The sequence below is a fragment of the Lynx rufus genome, unplaced genomic scaffold (genome assembly GCF_022079265.1).
Source record: "Lynx rufus isolate CCGP_SWC_20201006 ecotype Redwood Valley unplaced genomic scaffold, mLynRuf1.p SCAF_4, whole genome shotgun sequence".
Taxonomy (NCBI): domain Eukaryota; kingdom Metazoa; phylum Chordata; class Mammalia; order Carnivora; family Felidae; genus Lynx; species Lynx rufus.
In genome coordinates this window covers 117580305-117600560 of record NW_025814856.1, presented here as the reverse complement: position 1 = coordinate 117600560, position 20256 = coordinate 117580305, and the positions used below count along the sequence as shown (strand labels likewise).

The following is a 20256-nucleotide window of genomic DNA, read 5'->3' as shown; positions in this document are numbered from 1 at the left end:
GTTGGCCCCTTTTCATACCCGCCTTGTTCTTCAGACTCATTCAATCAATGACTCATTTATTCAGGACCCCTATGTCCCCAGTAGTGAGATCTCTACAAAGAGGACCCTGTCCCTGTCCTCACAGAACCCACATTCTTCTGGCTCAAAGAGAGACTCATTTGAGATTTGCGTAAGTGCTGAGGAGGGAGAGAATTTGTGCCCTAAGGAGAAGGTTTGGGGCAAGTGAGAATTCGCAGGCTAAGAAGTAGGTGGCGAAGACGTTCGAAATATAAAATATGCAAAGAATTGGCTGAGTTAAAATATACAGGCTGATTTCCTGCCCCAGTTTGGTGGGACTATAGGATAGGAAACGTGGTAGCTCTGAGCAGGACCCCAGAACTTGCTTGTCTTCTATCCATAGGGCAAAGCTTTCTAACCTCTTCAAATTGCTTCAGGATCTTGGCCACTGCTTGGCATTTACTCTGGTACATCATCAGAATTTATATATTTAAATTATAGCAGAATATGCAATATATTATAAAACGTAGCAGAATGGTTAAAAATGTAGGTTCTGAAATCAGGTGGCTTTACTATTTGGTAGCTTTATAGCATTGGGGAAGTTATCTGATGCTCTCTTCCTCATTCCAAAAATTTCCGAAAGTTTCCACGTTCCAAAAATAAGGATACTAATCCAACCTCACAGGCTCGTTCAAGGATTAAGTACAATAATGTAAGTATATTACCTGGCAGATAGTACATGCTTAATATATTTAGTTATCGTGTTTCATTTATTTGTTCAACATATTGATTCATATCTACTGTGCCCTATTAGTAGTGAACAAGATAGAAAAGGTTCTTGCTTTCATGGAGCTAGAAAGTGTTCTCCAGTTATTTTGTGTTATTATTGTTTATATTGTTGTATTTATGTGTTGTGTTAGTAGACCCATTTGATAGTATTTCCTGGGGCACTACCCTTTTGTGTTTTAAATGGCAGGCTATGGGGGCGCCTGGGTGGCTCAGTCGGCTGAGCATCCGACTTCAGCTCAGGTCATGATCTTGCGGTCTGTGAGTTCGAGCCCCGCATCAGGCTCTGTGCTGACGGCTCAGAGCCTGGAGCCTGCTTCAGATTCTGTGTCTCCCTCTCTCTCTGCCCCTCCCCCACTCATGCTCTGTCTCTCTCTGTGTCAAAAATAAACAATAAAAAAAAATTTTAATGGCAGGCTATATTAAAGTGTGGATACAACTTAATTCTTCCTTGTTAACCAACTACCTAGTACTGTTTACTTGGCTTGAGAACTTAATCCATTTCCTGGTTTGAAACCCCAACAATTAATAAGCCCAGGAGAATTCTTTTATTTATGCATATTTAGTTCATTGCTGGGGTTTTAAAGAGCAAGTTGAAAAGATGGTCAGGGAGAAACCATTTCAGAAACTTTTATCCTTGGGGATAAAAGTGGAAAAAAAATGATGAATTAATTAAACCCTGAGTTATCTGGTAGCAGACAGTAATATTGCTACTGTATTTACAGGAGTATATGATTGATGTGTTTTGGATAATGTAGGAAAATTTCAGAAACTGAACTAAAATTTTGAAGTGTTTGCATAGGTGGAAAAGATCAAGAGAAGATTCCGGGAGGCTGGAACAATATAAATGTACCATAGAAGTGGAAACGAAGACAAGTGTTACATTATATTCATTTTTATATTGGATGGAGGGTAGGGCATAATGGAGCCCCATAAATGATTATAGAAGTGGAGAGCCTTGGGAAACCACGTTGGATGAGGGCCTGGGTCAGGGTGGAGCCTAGGGAACAGAAGGGACACAGAAGAGACACAGAAGATAAACATTTTGAGGATAAAACCAATTGTACTTATTTATGAGAAATTAAGCCCTCCCATTTGCAAAGCAATTTCACTATGCCATGTCCTGGCCTGGCGTTTCTTCTCATCGAATTTGTGTCAGGTTTAACAGTGGTTCTTAATTCCACCAAAACAATGTCCCCTTATTATGACCATTATTTTAATAACCCCTTTACTCCCCTCAAATGAAATTTATTATTAAATTATGTTATTAATTTATTAACATCTGCACACATAATTTTGAAAATATTAATATAATGCTTTATTATAATATAAAGGAAAGCTCAAAGTGGTTCATACTAAAATATTTATTTTAAGGTATGGAAGCCCCCGTATGATTATACTAGAAGATACAATGATGTGGTCAGATATACATGTATATAAAATGTGGCAGCTACTGATGCAGACCCATACAGGTGTGTTGTGCTAATAACTTAAATACCACAAGTGGCATCGCCTTCAGTGACACAATTCTCCAAAATGGCATGTGGTGCTTGTTAAAGTCTCAAACAGAAGGAAATACACTCTTCCCTCTGTTATCTGGTAGTTGCATCACCAAGAATTCTAAGTGTATAAAAACCATGCAGAAATACTTTGGTATGGATGTGAGACAGAGTCAAGTTCTGTGCTCAAGTAATTATAAACTGGTTTCACCAACAAAAATGTCCACTGGCACTTTGGAAAGTCTTGAGTGGGACAGCTTTTTCATTGTCTAAAAGACTGAGGCATCGTGGGACATTTACCATTCCTGGATCTCGGCCATTAGACCAGAGATACCACGATTACTAAAAGTGCCCCCATGATTCCAGCAGCCGCAGAGGGGAGAGTATTGTCCTCCCCACCCCCGCCCGCTGAGAAGGCTGGCTGCATGTTGGCTCTCAGGTTTCAGCATGACTCAAGGACCGTGACAGGGAAGTTGGGAGGGGAGGAGTTGGATGGCAAGCCCAGAAAAGGAGTTGGCTACAGAGCTTTCTTCCTCAGTCAAGAAGAGTCTTCACTTTCTTAAATACTTTAAATCTGGCTTTTCCAACCTGGTAAGAGTTTTAAGTTCTGAGCCCAGGTAGAAATAAAGTGAGGAAAAAAGATGATACTTGGTTTAGAATAAATGCAAACCCTTTCTGGCTTATTTACTTTAAATGCCAACAAATGCAGTATAATTCCCTGCCCTCCACGTTGGCTCATTGGCAGGAATGTATTATGTCTGAAGAATTTAGGAGAGATCTAGTTCTAACATGAATCCTTGAAACATTTTTGAAATTTAATTCTTGTTTTTCTTTCAACTACAGATATGATCTCATTCCGTTTTTTTTTTCAGTTTTGTAAAGTATGCAATAAACGTCTAATCCCTCTCGGCATTTGCATTCTGCACAACTGAATGTGTTGAGCAGATGCGCGTGATTGTCTAGTATTATCACTGCATGTTGCCTTCTGCTTGGATATCGTAAAACAAATCGAAAGGACCTAGTCCCCCTTAGAGTACTTTCCAAAAGGTTTTGAGCCATAGATTTTCATTTCACAATGATAACGCACACGTACACCCTCTTTCACAAATATGAATGTGCTGTATTTAATTTGTAAATAGTCATTTGGCCCAAAGATACTGGGCACATTTCAAATGCATACCAATATTTGATATTCCAAGAACATAAATCTGTGTGCAGTGTTATTCCAAGACCAAGTTTACTTATTTGCCAATCAGAAGCATATTATTCACAGGACAACAGGTCAGGCATTGTGAAGAAATCAGAAGTGAACCAGACATTTGACACCCTTTAGGAGTCTGTTGTCTAGTAGGGATGATAAAATTTCACATATACTATCATAAGTAAGCACTGAACCATTGGAAAAGTAAGATGGAATGCTGATGGAGTTTCTAGGATGAAATACTACTTTCCTTTGAAGAAGGCTTCCTAAAGGAGGTAGAATTTTTAACTTAACCTTAAAAGTCCATTAACATTTTTAAATTTTGAGGAATGGCTTTTTAAGCTGAAATACATGTGAACAGAAGTCGTGTGTGTGTGTGTGTGTGCACCTGCACGTGTGTGCATGTGGCTTCTCAAAACTTAATAATATGAATTCTCCATTTATTGTCTGGATATAACTGACCTTGAATAATTGGTAATGCTATAAAGAAATCTCATTTGACATCACTACCTTTCTGAAAAAGTCCTCTAATTTAAGAACTAAAGATAAGCTTTGCTTTTTTCCATTGAAAAATTCCCTTTTACAACTCCAGATCTTGGGATGCCACTACCACATTTCAAAAGTCTGGAATGTACCTTTAACTGTACCTTTTAACTGTAAAGTGCAATCAGATATAAGGCAGATCTGCCAGGATTGTTATATAAAGAGTTCACTGGCTAAAATAGAGGAGTGTTCCTGTTATCAGGTGTTTCCCACGTGTTGAACTTGACAATACAGAAAATGAGCCAGAGCACCCAGGACCCCCTGTGGTTCCCGTGCCTTCCCATTAGACTGTTCCCTGAGACTTGAATCATAATATTTCTGCTGCCTGGTTCCGGTCCAGACTTACTGTCGCATCCCCTGATTCCTCTGGCCTCTACCTGTAATCCTTGCCTACAGTCTGGAGATTTGATGAAGAGCAAGTTAGTCAACATGAAATCTTGGCCAAAAGAACAGGTTTGTTTTTTGAAGAGAGATATTTGCACCCCACGTTCATTACAGCTTTATTCACAGTAGCCAAAACAAGGAAACAACCTAAGTGTCCATCAGTGGATGAATGGATTAAAAAAAAAAAATGAGTTACACAAACAAGAGGGGAATATCATTCAGCCGTTAAAACAAAGGAAATCCTGCCCTTTGCAAAAATATGGGTGGACATTGAGGGCATAATGCTAAGTGAAATAAGTCAGAGAAAGACAAATACTGTGTGTTGCCACTTATATACAGAATCTAAGAAAGCTGAACTCTTGGAAAGAGAGAGTAGAATGGTCTCTCACGGGGGTGGGAAGGGGTGGGACTGGGAAAATGCTAGTCAAATGGTACAGACTCCTGGCCCTAAGACGAATAAATCCTGGGGGATCTAATGTACAGCATGGTGGCTGTAATGAACGATGCCATATTATATACTTGAAAGTTAAGAAAGTAGATCTGGAATGTTATCACCGCTCCCCCCCCCCCCCAAATGTGGTAGTGATGGGGAGGATGGAGGTGTATCAATTCATCACATTGTATACTTTCAACTTACGTGTGTTATAGGCCAGTAATATCTGAGAAAAGCTGGAGGGTTTGGGGAAGGACATGTTCGTCCAAACTTATTTATCCTGTGTTGGAAATGTTTCTGTCTGATCTGGATGGTAGCTACTGGTGGTAGAGGTGTTGAAGGTCATCAGGCTGTACTCTTAATATCTGTACATTTCATGTATGCTAATCCATTAGTAAAATAAAAATCCATTATCTCAGCCTCTAAAGTATTGTCAATTTTGGTCTATCTTGGTAGTTTTGCAATAGTTTGTGCATTTTTAAGCATTTAAAAATAAATTTTCAGAATCTTTAGTGTTTTTCTTTAGTGTTTCCCTTTTAAATCCTTTTTCAGTCAATTAGTTGACACAACCTAGATAGCCAACAACAGAAGATTGGTTGTAATAACTGTTTGTCCCTCTTCAAAATTACAAACAGCTCAGTAGAGCAAAAATAGCCCTGCCCCCAAAAGTTTTTGAAACAAAAGAAGGGTATGGAGGACATTTCTGGGAACAAAGGGTAAAAATACTTGTTTCAAAAACACCTTTTTGATGCTTTACAATTTCTAATATTTAAATATCTGGAATTTGAAGAGATTAGCTTGCAACTGAATCGTCATTTCGACCAAATTGTTGTGTTTACCAACTTGCATTCCATCTCATACTTTTCAGCCAGTTCTTAAGCCAGTTTCCTCATATTCCCACCTGACTTATGTAGCTTTTGGTTAAAATTCAGACTGAAGTCTCGTGGCGAGTAAACAGTAAATGTGTGATGATGTCAAAGGTAACCAAAATAGAATTTAGAGTAAAAGCTTTACCATTAGCTGTGTTCAAGCACCAAAAGAGAGAGAAACATTCCCTTCTAGGCAATGTTTTTTTTTTTTTTTTTGAAAAAAAATCAAATTTGATGCCATTAAATTACAGTGTTAAATCCATGAAGTCTAGGACCTGTATGAAAATTAAATTTTAACTTATTCTCCCCAACAAACCCAGCCAAGCTCACCGTCTTGGATGGATTTCCCACTAGGACACAGTGCTTCTGAACATGGTTATTATTTTTAAAGGTAGCCATTTAAACACGAGTCGTTTTATTGGAACAGGACAGCTGGGAAGTGGTGGAAGGGCTGAGAGGAGAGATGAGTTACACCCAGGAGCCGCCCATGCAGAAAGGATTCTTGCTGAAAAAGAGGAAATGGCCCTTGAAAGGCTGGCACAAGGTAAGACATTGGCCTTGACATTACCTTTATTTTCTCCCACATTGCCCTCATCAGTACTTAGGTGCTGTACTTAGTCGATTCTCAGGCACTTGCCTTTAACTTGAAGTTGAAAATTGGGACCCAGGGAAGGATGGATCTTTAAATGGAACATCTTAGTGAATTTTACTTTCTTCCCCACAGAGATTTTTCTATCTGGACAAAGGAATCTTGAAATATGCCAAGAGCCAAACCGATGTAAGTCTTTTTATTAATCAAATATGTTATAAAAGTACTCTGCAGGGCTAATTGTTGTCACCCCATGGATGAAATCATACACATTTGGGGATGGCCTTTTTCTGAACTGGAAACCATAGGGAGGAATAGTTCTTTCACATGGACCAGAGGTGTGTGCTCCACGGTGTCCCGGCCCTGGGTTTTGGGTGGGCTCAGTTTGCCCACCAAGTGAAGGGTGAAGGTCTCCTCTCCATACCTAACTGCACATCCAGGGGTCTTTTCTGGTCTTAGGTTTGGGCTGAGGGGTTGTCTGGGTGGGAAAACACGTTTTCCCCCTGAGATAACCGGAGCAAAACATACAACAAGTATCACTCCCACTCTTACAGTGACCAAGGGGGTTTGGTGGAGAAGGCCCTTGATGAAGGTGATGTGAATTTCCCTGTTGTGTTAACAGTAGGCAGATAGCCCCTGAGGGCTGGAATGACTGTTGGTCCTGCCCCTTGTGCGGGTCCTTCTCTCACCCAGCACTTCTCTCTTCTTTCTCACTTCCCTTAACTCCTCGAGTTCTTGTCTCGTAGGGTTGCTTGTAGAAAATTTGTAGAAAATGCCTCACCCACAGTGGCCTGTCTTAGCTTTCTGCCTTTACTCCTCTTTTTAAATCACTTCCAAATGAATTTAGATACTAGAAACTAATTCTGTGGAAGGCAGTACAGCTAACTGGTGAATCCATTGCTGTGGGAGTCAGTCACTTACTTTCTCGCTTTCTCACTCACTGGCTGTGCAAGCCACTTGTTACCGAACCCCTCAGAGACTAAAACGGATCATGCATGTGCAGCACTTAATTCAGTACTGGTTCACACCAGATGCTTGATAAGTCATAGTTATTATACTTATATTAGTGGATGTTGAAAGGCTAGAGGAAAGGAACATCAGGGATGTTACTACTGTTTTTAACACCACAAACCTCAAGTGGCCCTCTCCGCGTCTCGGCAGATAGAGAGAGAGAAGCTTCATGGCTGCATTGACGTTGGGCTCTCAGTGATGTCTGTGAAGAAGTCATCAAAATGCATAGATCTGGATACCGAAGAGCACATCTACCATCTGAAGGTGAGATTGCTTCCCAGATGCTACCTCCTACTGCACAGTTTCTTTGTGTTGCAAAGGGATGTCAGTTATAGTACTGTTGGTGATGGCCTTTGAATATTTCAAATGATCCAACCAACGTGTAGAAGATCTTCACTGTGAGAGTATTTTTAACAGATGCTATTGATCTTAAATGGGACGGTTCTTCATTGTGCAGGACTGTCTCTCACACTGCCAAAGGTTTAGCATCTTTGTCCCCTATCCCCTAGGTATCCCCCCCACATACATACCATGATTGTGACAACAATCAATAATAAAAAAAATCTTCATGTTTCCAAATAACCCCTCCTTCCCCCAGATTGTACCTACTTTAGTGAAGAACCATTTACCAAAGGTTAACGTACGTTCCCTGAAACACCATAGTGAATATTTAGTCTTACCACTTCAGCTAATTAAAATTCTCATTCTACAGCGGATGTCAGGAACTTTTCTCCTTGAGTATGGGCTTCCAAGTAGGACCTCTGAAAGCTGCTTAACTACCATCTTCTGCCCTGTCCCCTACAGCTGGTGTAGATGGTTCTAAGCATGATATAAGAGCTTCTGAACCAGATCTGGACCTGGCTGCTTACTAGCTGTTGGCCTTTGGCACATTTTATAATCCCTGAAAGTCTCCGTTTCCTCACCACCCTTCCCCAGAATGGGAATTATTATAGTGCCCATGTAGAAAAGGCTGCATGTAGGAAACTTGGCATAATGCCCAGCCTTCAGTAAGCTCAATAGGTTTAGTTTTTGTGTATAATTATTAGGTGGTACCCGAATGTTAGGAATTAATTGAGAAGATATTAAGACTCTTTTGTTACTTGTGCAAATTACTTGGAATATTGGGAATTAGAGCTGGGGGATGGAAAAATGAAAGCATGAGATGATGAGTTCCACGTCTTAAGATGCCCCATACTCTTCCCGTAGCATATATGTGGTGCTTATGCCAACATATGCATAAGACAGGTGCTTGATTGACTGCACAGGATGGTCAAATCTATACTGTTTCCTAGCCTTAGCCCCTAGTTACTTGTGTAAAGGAGGGTTTCTCACCCTTGACACTACTGACATCATGGGCTGGAGAAGGTTTTGCTGTGGGGCCTGTCCTGTGTATTATAGGATGTTGAGGGGCATCCTTGGCCTCTACCCACTAGATATTGGTAACAAGCCCCATTCAATTATAACAGCCAGAAAAAGTCTCCCATTGCCAAATGTTCCTTGGTTGAGAATGACTGAAAAAAAAAATTAAGAAAGAATATCCCACTCACCCCCTGTTCCAAAGACCATTCTCCTCTAGAATAGTTTCAGTTTCTCCACGTACTTCCAGTGACTCTTACTACTGTTATGACATGGTCAGGAATTAAGAGGTTCTTGTTCACCCACTTATTCTAGTTAACAGAATAAAAGTAATGATTAATTCCTAATTTTTAAAGAACCAGAGTGCCTTAAAATAACATTGAATACTGATATCATGATAAATACAGTTTAATATTTCTCTGTGTTGATTCACTTTAAGTTCTGTTCGTATTTCTTGTTCATTTGTTTGACCATCAGCTGTGAGTGTTAGTGTGGATATGTGTGGTCATCTGAGGGTCTTCCTTAATAGCCTCAGAGTCTGGCAGTTGTGTTTTTTTTTTTTTTTTTTTAACGTTTATTTATTTTTGAGACAGAGAGAGACAGAGCATGAACAGGGGAGGGGCAGAGAGAGAGGGAGACACAGAATCTGAAACAGGCTCCAGGCTCTGAGCGGTCAGCACAGAGCCCGACACGGGGCTCGAACCCGCAGACCGCGAGATCATGACCTGAGCCGAAGTCAGACGCTCAACCGACCGAGCCACCCAGGTGCCCCGAGTCTGGCAGTGTTTAAATGGTGGCCATCCAGTCCCATTTTGTTATTTTTATAGATGAAGAGTCTGGGCGGCTGAGAGGTTAAGTGGGTGTCTCCCTACAGTCCTATAACTATTTGTGAGTTTGGAACAGAACCCTGAACAGTTATTTAATAAAGTACTTTTATTCTGCCTCATTTAACCAATAAAAAATGAGTCAAGATGAATATTTTGGGTGCCGATTTTTTAAGGGCCTCTAAGAGCAGATCAGTGCAAAGGATGACAGAAGATTCCTGTAAAATTCCTGCTGTAACCACATCTGGGAAATGAAATACATTTTGAGAACATAATTTAGGGGGAGACAAAAAGATCTAAGTCTATTTTGCTTTTTCTTATAAATGATCTATTCAATAAGCACCTGGAGGGGTTTTAAGTCTTGTATGTACTTCTAATCAACACAATAAACCTAAGAGCCGACATAACATTTCCTAAATGAGTGATGGCTGCTGACATTTCTTTCCACATCCTTGCTCTCAGCAGTAGCATTAGTGATGATTTTAACAGATTGACCTGGATTTTTCTTTTTGGAAGTTAACCTACCATGCATCCTTTTGGGTGATTTTTAAGTTGCCACTTCATGAGTCTCTGTTCTAATATATAGATATTTATCATTTTTCATTTTGAAAATATTAATATACCCTTATACACACAAAGCATTAACTACTAAGAAATATCTACTGTATAGGTGCTTGTTACATTCTGTTTAGTGCTTTTATGAAATACTTTATAATAAAAGTTGCTAGTTATACACATTATTCTTTGTGGGAAGTAAACTTTGATAGATACTCATTTATGGAGAAAATGGCTAAATGTTTGTGTAGGTGTGTTTGAAAAATCTCAGAAATCACCAATAATACTTTTCCAGATTTTTTTTTTCTATTTCCAAGGACAGAAGAAATGTGTTTCAAAATAACCTTCGCATTCCTGAGCAATGTATTCTTTGTCAGAGAAGGTTAACAAGTTAAATATTTTAGGAGGAATCTACAAATTTGCTCCAGTTCAGAGAAGATTGATTTGAAAAGTCTGAATTATAAAAGTGTCTTCAGTAAGAATACGAGGAGTGGGGACATGTGAACTTGGAAATGCTTTAAGAGACAGATAAATATGAATTCTAGTTGATTTGTTTAATATAAGTAGTAATGTTTTGCTTTTGTAATAATAGCATAACAATTGGGCCCTTTCATTGAAAGCCTAAGTGAAGGTTTTGATCGTTTTTATTCTCCATTTCCTCCTCAAACTTGCTCCTATAAATCACGTAAATATAAACTAAATCAACAAACTGATATTTCTACATTTCTACATGTGCCAACATGAAAACAGAGGGTGTCTCAATTTGATGAATAATTGCTTCTTTGAATGAGTGACGCTCTTGTTTCCCTCTTTCAATGTAATATCATTTAGGTAAAGTCAGAAGAAATCTTTGATGAGTGGGTATCTAAACTCCGCCACCACAGAATGTATCGTCAGAATGAAATCGCCATGTTTCCACATGACGTTAATCACTATTTCCAAGGATCCACGGTCACAGACTCTGCGTCTGGTGTCTTAGACTCCATTTCAAGTAGGAAGGTAATTTAAAGGAAGGGAGTGGCTTTGTGTGGGGGTGTCCCAAATGGGGGGCTCTGACTAAAGGAAGAACAGCTTGTGGGGAGAAATCTGTTTGTCCAGTTGGTCAGACTCAGGGTCCGAGGAGTATCCGTTATCTCTGGGACAGTAACTGAAGAATAGCACATAAGGAGGGGTTTAATAGTCCTGATTCTTCCAGATTTCCCTTGACCATTTTGACTTTGATTTTCTTATCTGCTTGTAAAATGCAGTAAGTATGTTTATAGCCGTACAGGATTACAAAATTTCCCAACATTTATGCTATTATTTTGTCATGATTATCATTTGACAGAAGAAGAAATTAAGGACCACAGTCCAAGGCACGACAGCATGGTTTGGCCAGGCTGAGGTGACAGCCAGAGCTTAAAGTCTCTAGTGGAGCGCTTTGTGGAAGCTTCTTCCCCATTACAGGCAGATGGCTTCCATTAGCGACTAGCTTACTTTGTTGTCCTTTACCCTAAAGTGTTCTCACTGGGCTCTGTTTTCATTTATAATGTGCTTTTGTCATCTGTGCAACAGCGTAGCAGTATATCAAAGCAGAATTCAATTCAAACTGGAAGCAATTTATCATTTTCTTGTGGTGGTGAGACCCGTGTTCCAATATGGTTACAGTCTTCAGAGGACATGGAAAAGTGCTCGAAAGGTAAAGTGACTTGAAAACTCTGCTTCTTGCAGTCGTGGCTTGTAGATTGGACTCGGTTAGTATTTACACCTTGGATGAGTCTCCCTATCAGTGGTCTACATTTGAACTTGACATCCGTGCCTGGGTGTGTGTGCACACAGGTTGCTTTTCATATTCTTTAAGCACTCAGGTCTGATTTCCATTTGGACCTACTAGATCACACACAGTCTTCAAGGGTGCTATTTCTTTTAAGTGCCAAAAATGACAGGGGTGCACATCTAAGATTGGGAGTCACTTCTAAAGGTGAGTGGGTGAACCAAATGGAGATCCCCACAAAATAGGAGTTCTCTACCCTGGTTGTACTCTAGAATCACCAAGAGAGCTTTTTTTTTAAGTTCATTTATTTATTTTGAGAGAGACTGGGGGAGATGGCAGTGGGGAGGGCAGAGAGAGAGAGGGAGAGAGGGAGAATCCCAAGCAGGCTCCACACGGTCAGCACAGAGCCTGATACGGGGCTTGAACTCATGATCCATGAGATCATGACCTGAGCCAAAACTAAGAGTCAGACGCTTAACTGAGCCACCCAGGTGCCCCAAGAGAGCTTTTAAAATGTAAGAGACCCACTGTTCACAAGAGTGTCTTTAAATTGGCCTGGACTGGGGTCTTGGTATGACTGATTTTTTAAAGTTTCCCAAATGACTCTGATAAAGAGTCAGGATTAAGAACTCTTCCATAAGGAAGCTCAGTGGTCTCATCCCTAATTAGCTCAGAACCACCCAGGGAACTAAAAAAAACCCAAAACAAGTCACCAGTGGGATTGGGGACACTCTGAATTAATTATCTGAGATGGAACTTGCACATAGATAATTTTAAAAATTTCCCCAGTTGATTTTAAAGCAGAGCCATGATTGAGAGTCACTATACCAGGTGGTGGCCTTGAAAATTGCATTTTCTCCTGTTGAATGCAGATACTGTCACACCTGGAGCCTAATAGGTTTGGCCCTCACAGTCAAGAACTTCACGGACTGACATTTTGGCACAGGTAGTCCTTGAAGTGCCCTCTAGGCTGGCAGCATTGGCCTGGCCTTCAGACTTATTTGAAATGCAGATTCTCAGGCTCAACCCAGATAGACCAAATCAGAAACCGGAAGGGGGGGGGGCGGATCTTAACGATCTGTGGTTTAACAAGTTCTCCAGTTGATTCTGGTGATGCCAAAGTTTGAAAGCCACTCTCTTAAGGCATCATCCAGTGAGCGGCAAATTAAGGACTATCTTTGGAGTTAGTGACGGAGGAATTGGTATGAGAATTTAGGTTAGTTCCTCGGAGGTCAACCTGCAGAGGATCATCAAAGTCTCATATGGGTCCCTGATCCACAGTTTTCCTTAGAGACCAATATAACCTTCGTTTTGTTTTATTCATTTAGCCTGTCTGGAGTCCTTATAAGCAGATGATGTAATACTTGAAATAATGGTAATAATGATGATAGCTGATTTATTTAGTGTTCACAGTATGCCAGTACTCTACAAGCATGCTGCGTATGTCAACCATTCAACATATGAAAGCAGGTATATAATTATCTCCCTTTCCCAGATGAGGGAACTGAGGCACAGAGAGGTTACGGAATTCACCCAAGATTCACAGTTCATGAAGTGTTCAAACTGAGGCAGCCTGGTGCTCCAAATCTGTGCGCTTAACCGTGACAGTGTACTGCCTCTTCTGTAAAAAAGGAAATAAAATTTCTTCCCCGTACAGATGAAAATCAAATAGTGTAGACGAGTACAGAAAGTAGTTGGCACTAGCATAGCGAAACCTGGATGCCAAGATAAGAGCTATGAAGCTTCCTTTTGCTCCTGTCCCCCAGACCTGGCACACTGTCATGCCTACCTGGTGGAAATGAGCCAGCTCCTACAAAGTATGGACGTCCTGCATCGGACCTATTCGGCGCCAGCTATCAACGCCATCCAGGTCAGCCAGATCCCTCTTCTGTGTGCATTCTGGTGTTTTCCTGCTTTCCTCTCTCCTCCCCAGCCTCGTACTAACAGTAGGATATTATCTGGCCGGTTGCTTCAGCCAAATTCAAGGGGATGGAGGTGGGCACTTTGCTTGCAGTTTTCCCTTACTTTCTGTGCTCTCTTTCCTGTTTTGAAACAAAGGGTGGAGCTTTTGAAAGTCCTAAAAAGGAAAAAAGATCACACAGGAGGTGGCGGTCCAGAGCTATTGGCAAAGATGCTAAAGGAACACTGCAGGTAACCATCGCTTCCCTGCTCTCCATGCCGCATGCTGGGGGCTGCTTGGACTCAAATAGAAAAGACAAGTGGATTTTCTATAGTTGTTCTCATAAATACCCTGGGCAGAGGGAAATTTAATCACTTAGATTTTCTGGATACTAGGATAAGCATGTAGTAGAATTGGGTAAGGGGAAAATGGTATGAGGTTGGAGGGGCTGCAGCCATTTCTAGGACTTTGGTTTCCCCTTTATATATGCTTGGCCTGCCTGCCCTCTTCCCTCCTTGTGTGTGTGCTCTGACCCGCCTGTTCTCCTGCCAGTCCATGGACAACTCATCCCTTTGAGCCCACTGACTGAGTTCTCTGGAAATGGGACATTGTGCAGACTCTCTCTTGTCTCTTGTCTCCAACCTCCCAAGCCCCCATCAGCGTTTCACTGTGTTACACTGGCCACCTACTTTCCCAGTGCACAGCCAAGCCAGAGGCCAAGATTTGCAGCTCAGCTATTGCATATTAAATTGGGACATTGTTAGGGTCAAATAAATCAGGAGCGTAATGGATAAGTGATCTGCTATACTCTTATACACTCTTTGTTCAAAGCACCTTAGGGGTGGAGATTAAGAACTTTTGAAGCAAAGAGTGATTTGTGTACAAGCATGTGAGAAGTTGCTTTTGTAGAAGCACCAGATGCAAATTAAAGAAACATTTTTAAACCTATGCACTGTTAACAACATAGATACTGGGTGATTATTGCCAGGAGGAAGGAATTGAGTATCAACGGGAAAGAGCCTGGCAGCTTTAGCTGTCATTTCAACCTAGAGCTTTAATGCTTCTATCATCTCCAAAAGAACATGTGATTTCTCACCCATTTTTCTTTTGCAAGAAGCCAGAGCAAGTTGCTGGAGAAAGTGCTTTCCTGGGTTTTCATTTATTTTTAAGTTATCTCGACAGAAAGATGTACCTAGAAAATGTTCTTCTTGCACTACTTTCTAATCTTAGAAACAGTAAATATTCTAAGCCATTTGCACCTGAAAAGAAATGTCTCCCTTTGGTGTCACTTTAGGTCCCTAAACCTTTTCCTGGCCCAGTAAGACTACATTCCTCCAACCCTAATTTGTCAACATTAGATTTTGGAGAAGAGAAAAATTATTCTGATGGCTCTGAAACCTCATCAGAGTTTTCTAAAATGCAAGAAGAACTGTGTCATATTGCTCATAAAGGTAAATGAGTTTTCTTTCTTCCTAATGTGTTTGATGAAAATGTTAGATGCATGTCTGGATGTGGGATGTCCTTGGAGAGGGAATCTTGGTTGGTTCATTTTCTGCTCTGTTAGGATTTGGGGCAATCTAATTTTTACTTTATTTCTCGGGTACTAGGGAATGTATTGACAAGAAGTGAGAGTGTTAGGTATTCTTTAAAAGCTGAGTGGTTCACATGCTGCTGATGGGGGCTATCAATTGGTACTCTTCCAGAGAGCAGTATGACATTATGTTTCAAGTTAAAAAAAAAAAAAAATCTATCCAGCAATTCCACTTTGAAGAATTCATTCATAGGAATTAATTTAAAATTCACCCAAATAGAGATACCCATTGTAGCACTGCTTATATCAAAAATTAGAAATAGATGTTCAACATCATTAGCCATTAGGGAAATGCAAATTAAAGCCAGGATGAGATTACCATACCCCGATTATAGCTCCAAAACAAGACAGTACCAAATGCTGGTGAGAACACGGAGAAACTAGATCTCTCATATATTGCTGGCGGCAATGAGAGATGGGGCAGCCACTCTGGACAATGGTTTGGCAGCTTTATATAAAACTAAACATGCACTTACCATATAACTCAACATTCACATTCCTGGGCATTTATTCCAGAGAAATGTAAACTTAAGTCTACACAAAACCCTACACACAAATGTTCCGAGCGGGTTTATTTGTATTAGCTATTAGCCAAAGATTGGAACAACCCAAATGTCCTTCAACAGGCGCATGATTAAACAAACTATGGGACGTCCACACAGTGGGATACAGCTCAACAATACAAACGAACAGATACTGATATGCATAGTTTCTTGGATGGATCTCAAGGACATTATGATGAGTGAAAGCCAGGTTCAAATGGTGACATAGTGTATGCTTCCACCTATTAATACTTTTGAAGGGATAAAATGGTGTTGCTGGAGAAGAGATTAGTGGTTGCCACGGCTTAGGGAGAGGGAGGAGGGAAAGGGGAAAAGTATGGGTGTGATTATGAAGGGGTATCAGGAGGAATCTTGGTGGTAATGCAAAGTTCTGATCCTAATTGTGGTGGTGGTTCCATGAACCCATGCATATGATAAAATTGCCTTAACCTATATTTTACACACATAAGAGCACGTAAAACTGGTGATGGCTGAATAAGATGTCAGTTCTCCTGGGTTGGATATTGTAGCATAGTTATGTAAGATGTTACCCCTGTGGGAACTGGATACAGGGTACCCCAGACTTCCCTATACTACTTTTGCCACTTCCTATAAATCTATGATGATTTCAAAATAGAAAGTTTTTTTTTAATTAGAAATAACCTAAATGCCAAACAATAGGGAAATTGCATTTTTTAATGTAATATAATTACACGGTAGAAGACTCAACAGCCACAATAATAAAAATAGCGACCTCATATTGAGCACATAGCTATTATATCAGGTATTTGTTAAGCACTTTCCATGCACTGTTTCATTTAATTCTAGAAGCAACCTATAGAGCAGATGTTATTGTAATTTTTGTTGCACAGATAAGAAAGCTGAACCTTCAAGAAGCTGAAGAACTTCCTGTGTAAGATAGCGGTAGAAAGTGGACAACCTGAGACTTGTATCCTATCCTCCCTGGCCCACAGTCTATGCTCCTTACCTGTGTGTCACCACCCTGAGGGATGGGGTGACCAGGGCTACTTTTATAGACATAGGAAGAAGTTCACAACATACCATTGTGTAAAAATACAGGTCTCAAAACGATATAGGTATGATTCTATTTTTTAGAAAAAAAACCCCAACTTTATAAATCTGGCATATATAGGCATACTAAAAAAGTCTGGAAGGATCTACACCAGCATTTTAGTGATGGAGGCTAGAGTTTTAAGTACTTATTATGTTCTTACTGTCTTTTTTTTTTTAAGTTTATTTATTTATTTTGAGAGAGAGAGCGTGTGTGTGAGAGCTGGAGAGGGTCAGAGGGAGAAAATCCCAAGCAGACTCCATCCTGTCAGCACAGAGCCCGACACGCGGCTCAGTCTCAAGAACCGTGAGATCATGATCTGAGCCGGAATCAACAGCCAGACTGCTTAACAAACTGAGCCAGCCAGGTGCCCCCGTGTGTTATTTTTTAAAGGAGAAAATGGGTTTAAAAGTTTTAAGTGGGGGCGGGGGGACAGTGTTTGAAGTGAGAGAAAAGAAGGTACGAGATCTGCTGCCTTCTTCTCCCAGCCCCATGTTTTTCTCCCATGACCTTATTGATTCTTTCAGCTTTTTTTCCCTTACCCTGCAAACATGAAGCATGTGGCTATGAGGAAACCACTTCATGTCCTTTAAAAATTCCCACCTCAAACCCTTGTTCTAGCTGCCATTAGAACTCTGTCACTGTTTGCAATACCGTTGTACGACCTGTGAAATGGGAAGAATTGCTTCCCCCGACCCCTTCAAAGCTCTTCACACAGGCTCTTGCATGTTCTCTAGTATTAAAGGGTCAAGTGCAATTACGGCATTGCATTTTAGGCTTTGTGAGAGGGAATTCCTGCAAAAGAGCACTACTTTTTAGCAACCCAAACCGTCTTCTTACTGAGAAGATAATGCCTCCTCAGAGAAGGGATATCCTGAATTTTATACGTTGAAGAAGCTGCTTCCTCAGCAGAACAGAGAGAGGTTGCCGTATTGAGTCAATCCGCTGATCCTTTCCTCCTGCAGAGGGCTCGACCTTGCAGAAAGTCTACACTGGGCTCCAGCCAGCTGTTTTGTCTTTTAGGCTTTGTTCAAAACAGCTGGCTGCAGGGCTGCCCCATACCTAGACTAGGTCAAGGTTTGTGCTCTGAGAAAAGACCAGGTGTGTTTATTGAACAACAGCCTTTGCCCCATGGGCTTACAGACTCGAATTCCACAGGGAGCCTAACAAGCTGTGTTTCATTGCTGTGGTTCTAAAGTACACTTGCACACACTGAAAAGATCTCTGGGAGTCCCTTTTACACAGGCTGGGACTCAGAGGCCTCGTGGAATAGAGATACTTCTCAGGTTTGTCCTCAGTCCTGTGACCTTGCGTGCTTTCTCACTTCCGTGCATTCAAGCTCACAGCATCTTGACCTGTCTGCCTTGTGTGAGCCTGATTTTGTCACTGATGGTTTTTATTGCAGTTTCTTGACTGTATGACTAATCTATTGATTGTGATTCGGAGCAAGTAAACTAAACATAAGAATTCCACGGATGTTGTAACATAGTCTCTGTAACCTACTTTTCCTTTAATTTGTTAAATGCATCTGAAGCCTGTTTTGTAGAAGATTAGATCAAAGGGTAGACAGCTAATGTATACCCATCATCGTTGAAAAAGTCCTTCTTATATATTATAAACTAAATTTGACTTTTAACGGCGTATCGTTGAAATAGTTTTCATTGGTTCATGTGTCTGGCTTTGCATGCATAATTGACACACATGTAAGCAAATAGAGAACAAAAAGTACTAAAACTTAAAAGTCCTTAAGGAATTTACATTGCATATATTAACTTTTACATCTCTCCAAATATATTTCGTGGAACACTTTACCCATAAAATGCTTTTAAAAACAAAAGAATTCCATGATTAAAAATGTTGGGAAAACACTGCTGACTATGGTCCCCTGTGAATTTACACAAGAATAGTAAATATTAAAGGCACTGAGAAGTCCTGCAGCAAAGAGGGCTGTTAGTTTTGTTTAAGTCAGTGATTTTTCCCCCACTTCCTAGTAGCTATTGGCACTCAGGAACTAAAGTTCTTGAGAAACATAATGCAAGAAACATGGTAAATAATAAACCTTTTTGGAGCTAATCGTCTGTATTGTCTGAGTCAGAAGACAGGCATTCATTCTAGGCCAGTCTGTTATGATCAGCTGTGGAATTTTGATCTCACCAGTTAATGTCTCTGGGCCTTGGTTGCCTCATCCATTAAATGTCCTACAGCAGTTCTACTGACTTTTGGGTCTCAGATTCTGTAACTCTTTTCTCTGATTGGTTATTTTGTCCTGAATGGAAAGAATTCATGTTGTCGCTTATTGGTACAAGAAGGTTTTATGAGACAGGGTTCTATTAGTAGCCAAAACAGGAATGACTGAATATGGTGAACAGTTTTAGGGTGGGAAAGCAAGGGATAGGATAAGAACAGGGTCCAGGGTATGGAAGTGGCCATTTCTTTTTTTTTTTTTTTTTAATTTTTTTTTTAACGTTTATTTATCTTTGAGACAGAGAGAGACAGAGCATGAACAGGGGAGGGGCAGAGAGAGAGGGAAACACAGAATCTGAAACAGGCTCCAGGGTCTGAGCTGTCAGCACAGAGCCCGACGCGGGGCTCGAACTCACGGACCGTGAGATCATGACCTGAGCCGAAGTCGGACGCTTAACCGACCAAGCCACCCAGGCGCCCCTGGAAGTGGCCATTTCTGTTCTACTGTGGATGAAAAAGGTTAGGTTTAATGATACTTCTGCAGGTAGGTTTAATGATACTTCCCGAGGGCATTTTCAGTGAGGGAAATCCTCATTTACAAATGAAAAGGTTAAAAGTAGAACAAAATTAAACTGTATTTTATTATTTAGTATCCTTTTGTTCCTGATTCTTTTGCTGTGCTGAGTTTTTAACTGTTGAAGGATCATCTTCTGAACTGTTTTGAGTTTATGGAAGCATTGGATAAAAAGCCAAGCATGTCACAGATTAAAAGTCAGAAGATATACAGAACTTAAAGAAAAGCCAGATCATTTATCAAACATAATTTAGGATTCAGCATAAAAATCTGCTGAGCAATTGTATTTATGTAAATTATCAGAAAGTAAGTAGGACCATTCAGTCAAATTACCTACTGTATCTAAATGAAAGGACCATTTGGATAGAATATCAGTTAGATAGCCTGTGAGGTTTGAACCATGGATATCCTATAAGGTTTGAAAATTAGCAGAAGCAGATTTCAGAAGATCAAGTCTGATCTTTTAGATGTGTTATCATTTTAAAGAAAATTCGTACGTGTGCTTTTCATTAAAAAGGGAATGAAAAATTGGGTTGGGTGCTATATGATAGCATATTTTCTCACTGATTCCTTAAAGCACTCTTGAGATGTGG

General features: G+C 40.4%; 1 protein-coding gene across 3 annotated transcripts in view; it reads left to right on the top strand.

Annotated features, from left to right (window-relative positions):
* Positions 1 to 20256, top strand: part of OSBPL3 (oxysterol binding protein like 3) — a 176972-nt gene that overhangs the window by 102109 nt on the left and 54607 nt on the right. For 2 of the 3 annotated variants that reach the window (XM_047095283.1, XM_047095282.1), the window contains 8 exons: positions 6140 to 6256; positions 6437 to 6490; positions 7463 to 7576; positions 10879 to 11046; positions 11602 to 11725; positions 13567 to 13670; positions 13859 to 13951; positions 14995 to 15151. In XM_047095283.1, the coding sequence (XP_046951239.1) occupies positions 6140 to 6256; positions 6437 to 6490; positions 7463 to 7576; positions 10879 to 11046; positions 11602 to 11725; positions 13567 to 13670; positions 13859 to 13951; positions 14995 to 15151 (931 nt within the window). The remainder of the gene's footprint in view (positions 1 to 6139; positions 6257 to 6436; positions 6491 to 7462; positions 7577 to 10878; positions 11047 to 11601; positions 11726 to 13566; positions 13671 to 13858; positions 13952 to 14994; positions 15152 to 20256) is intronic. The other variant, XM_047095284.1, reaches the window with a different exon arrangement.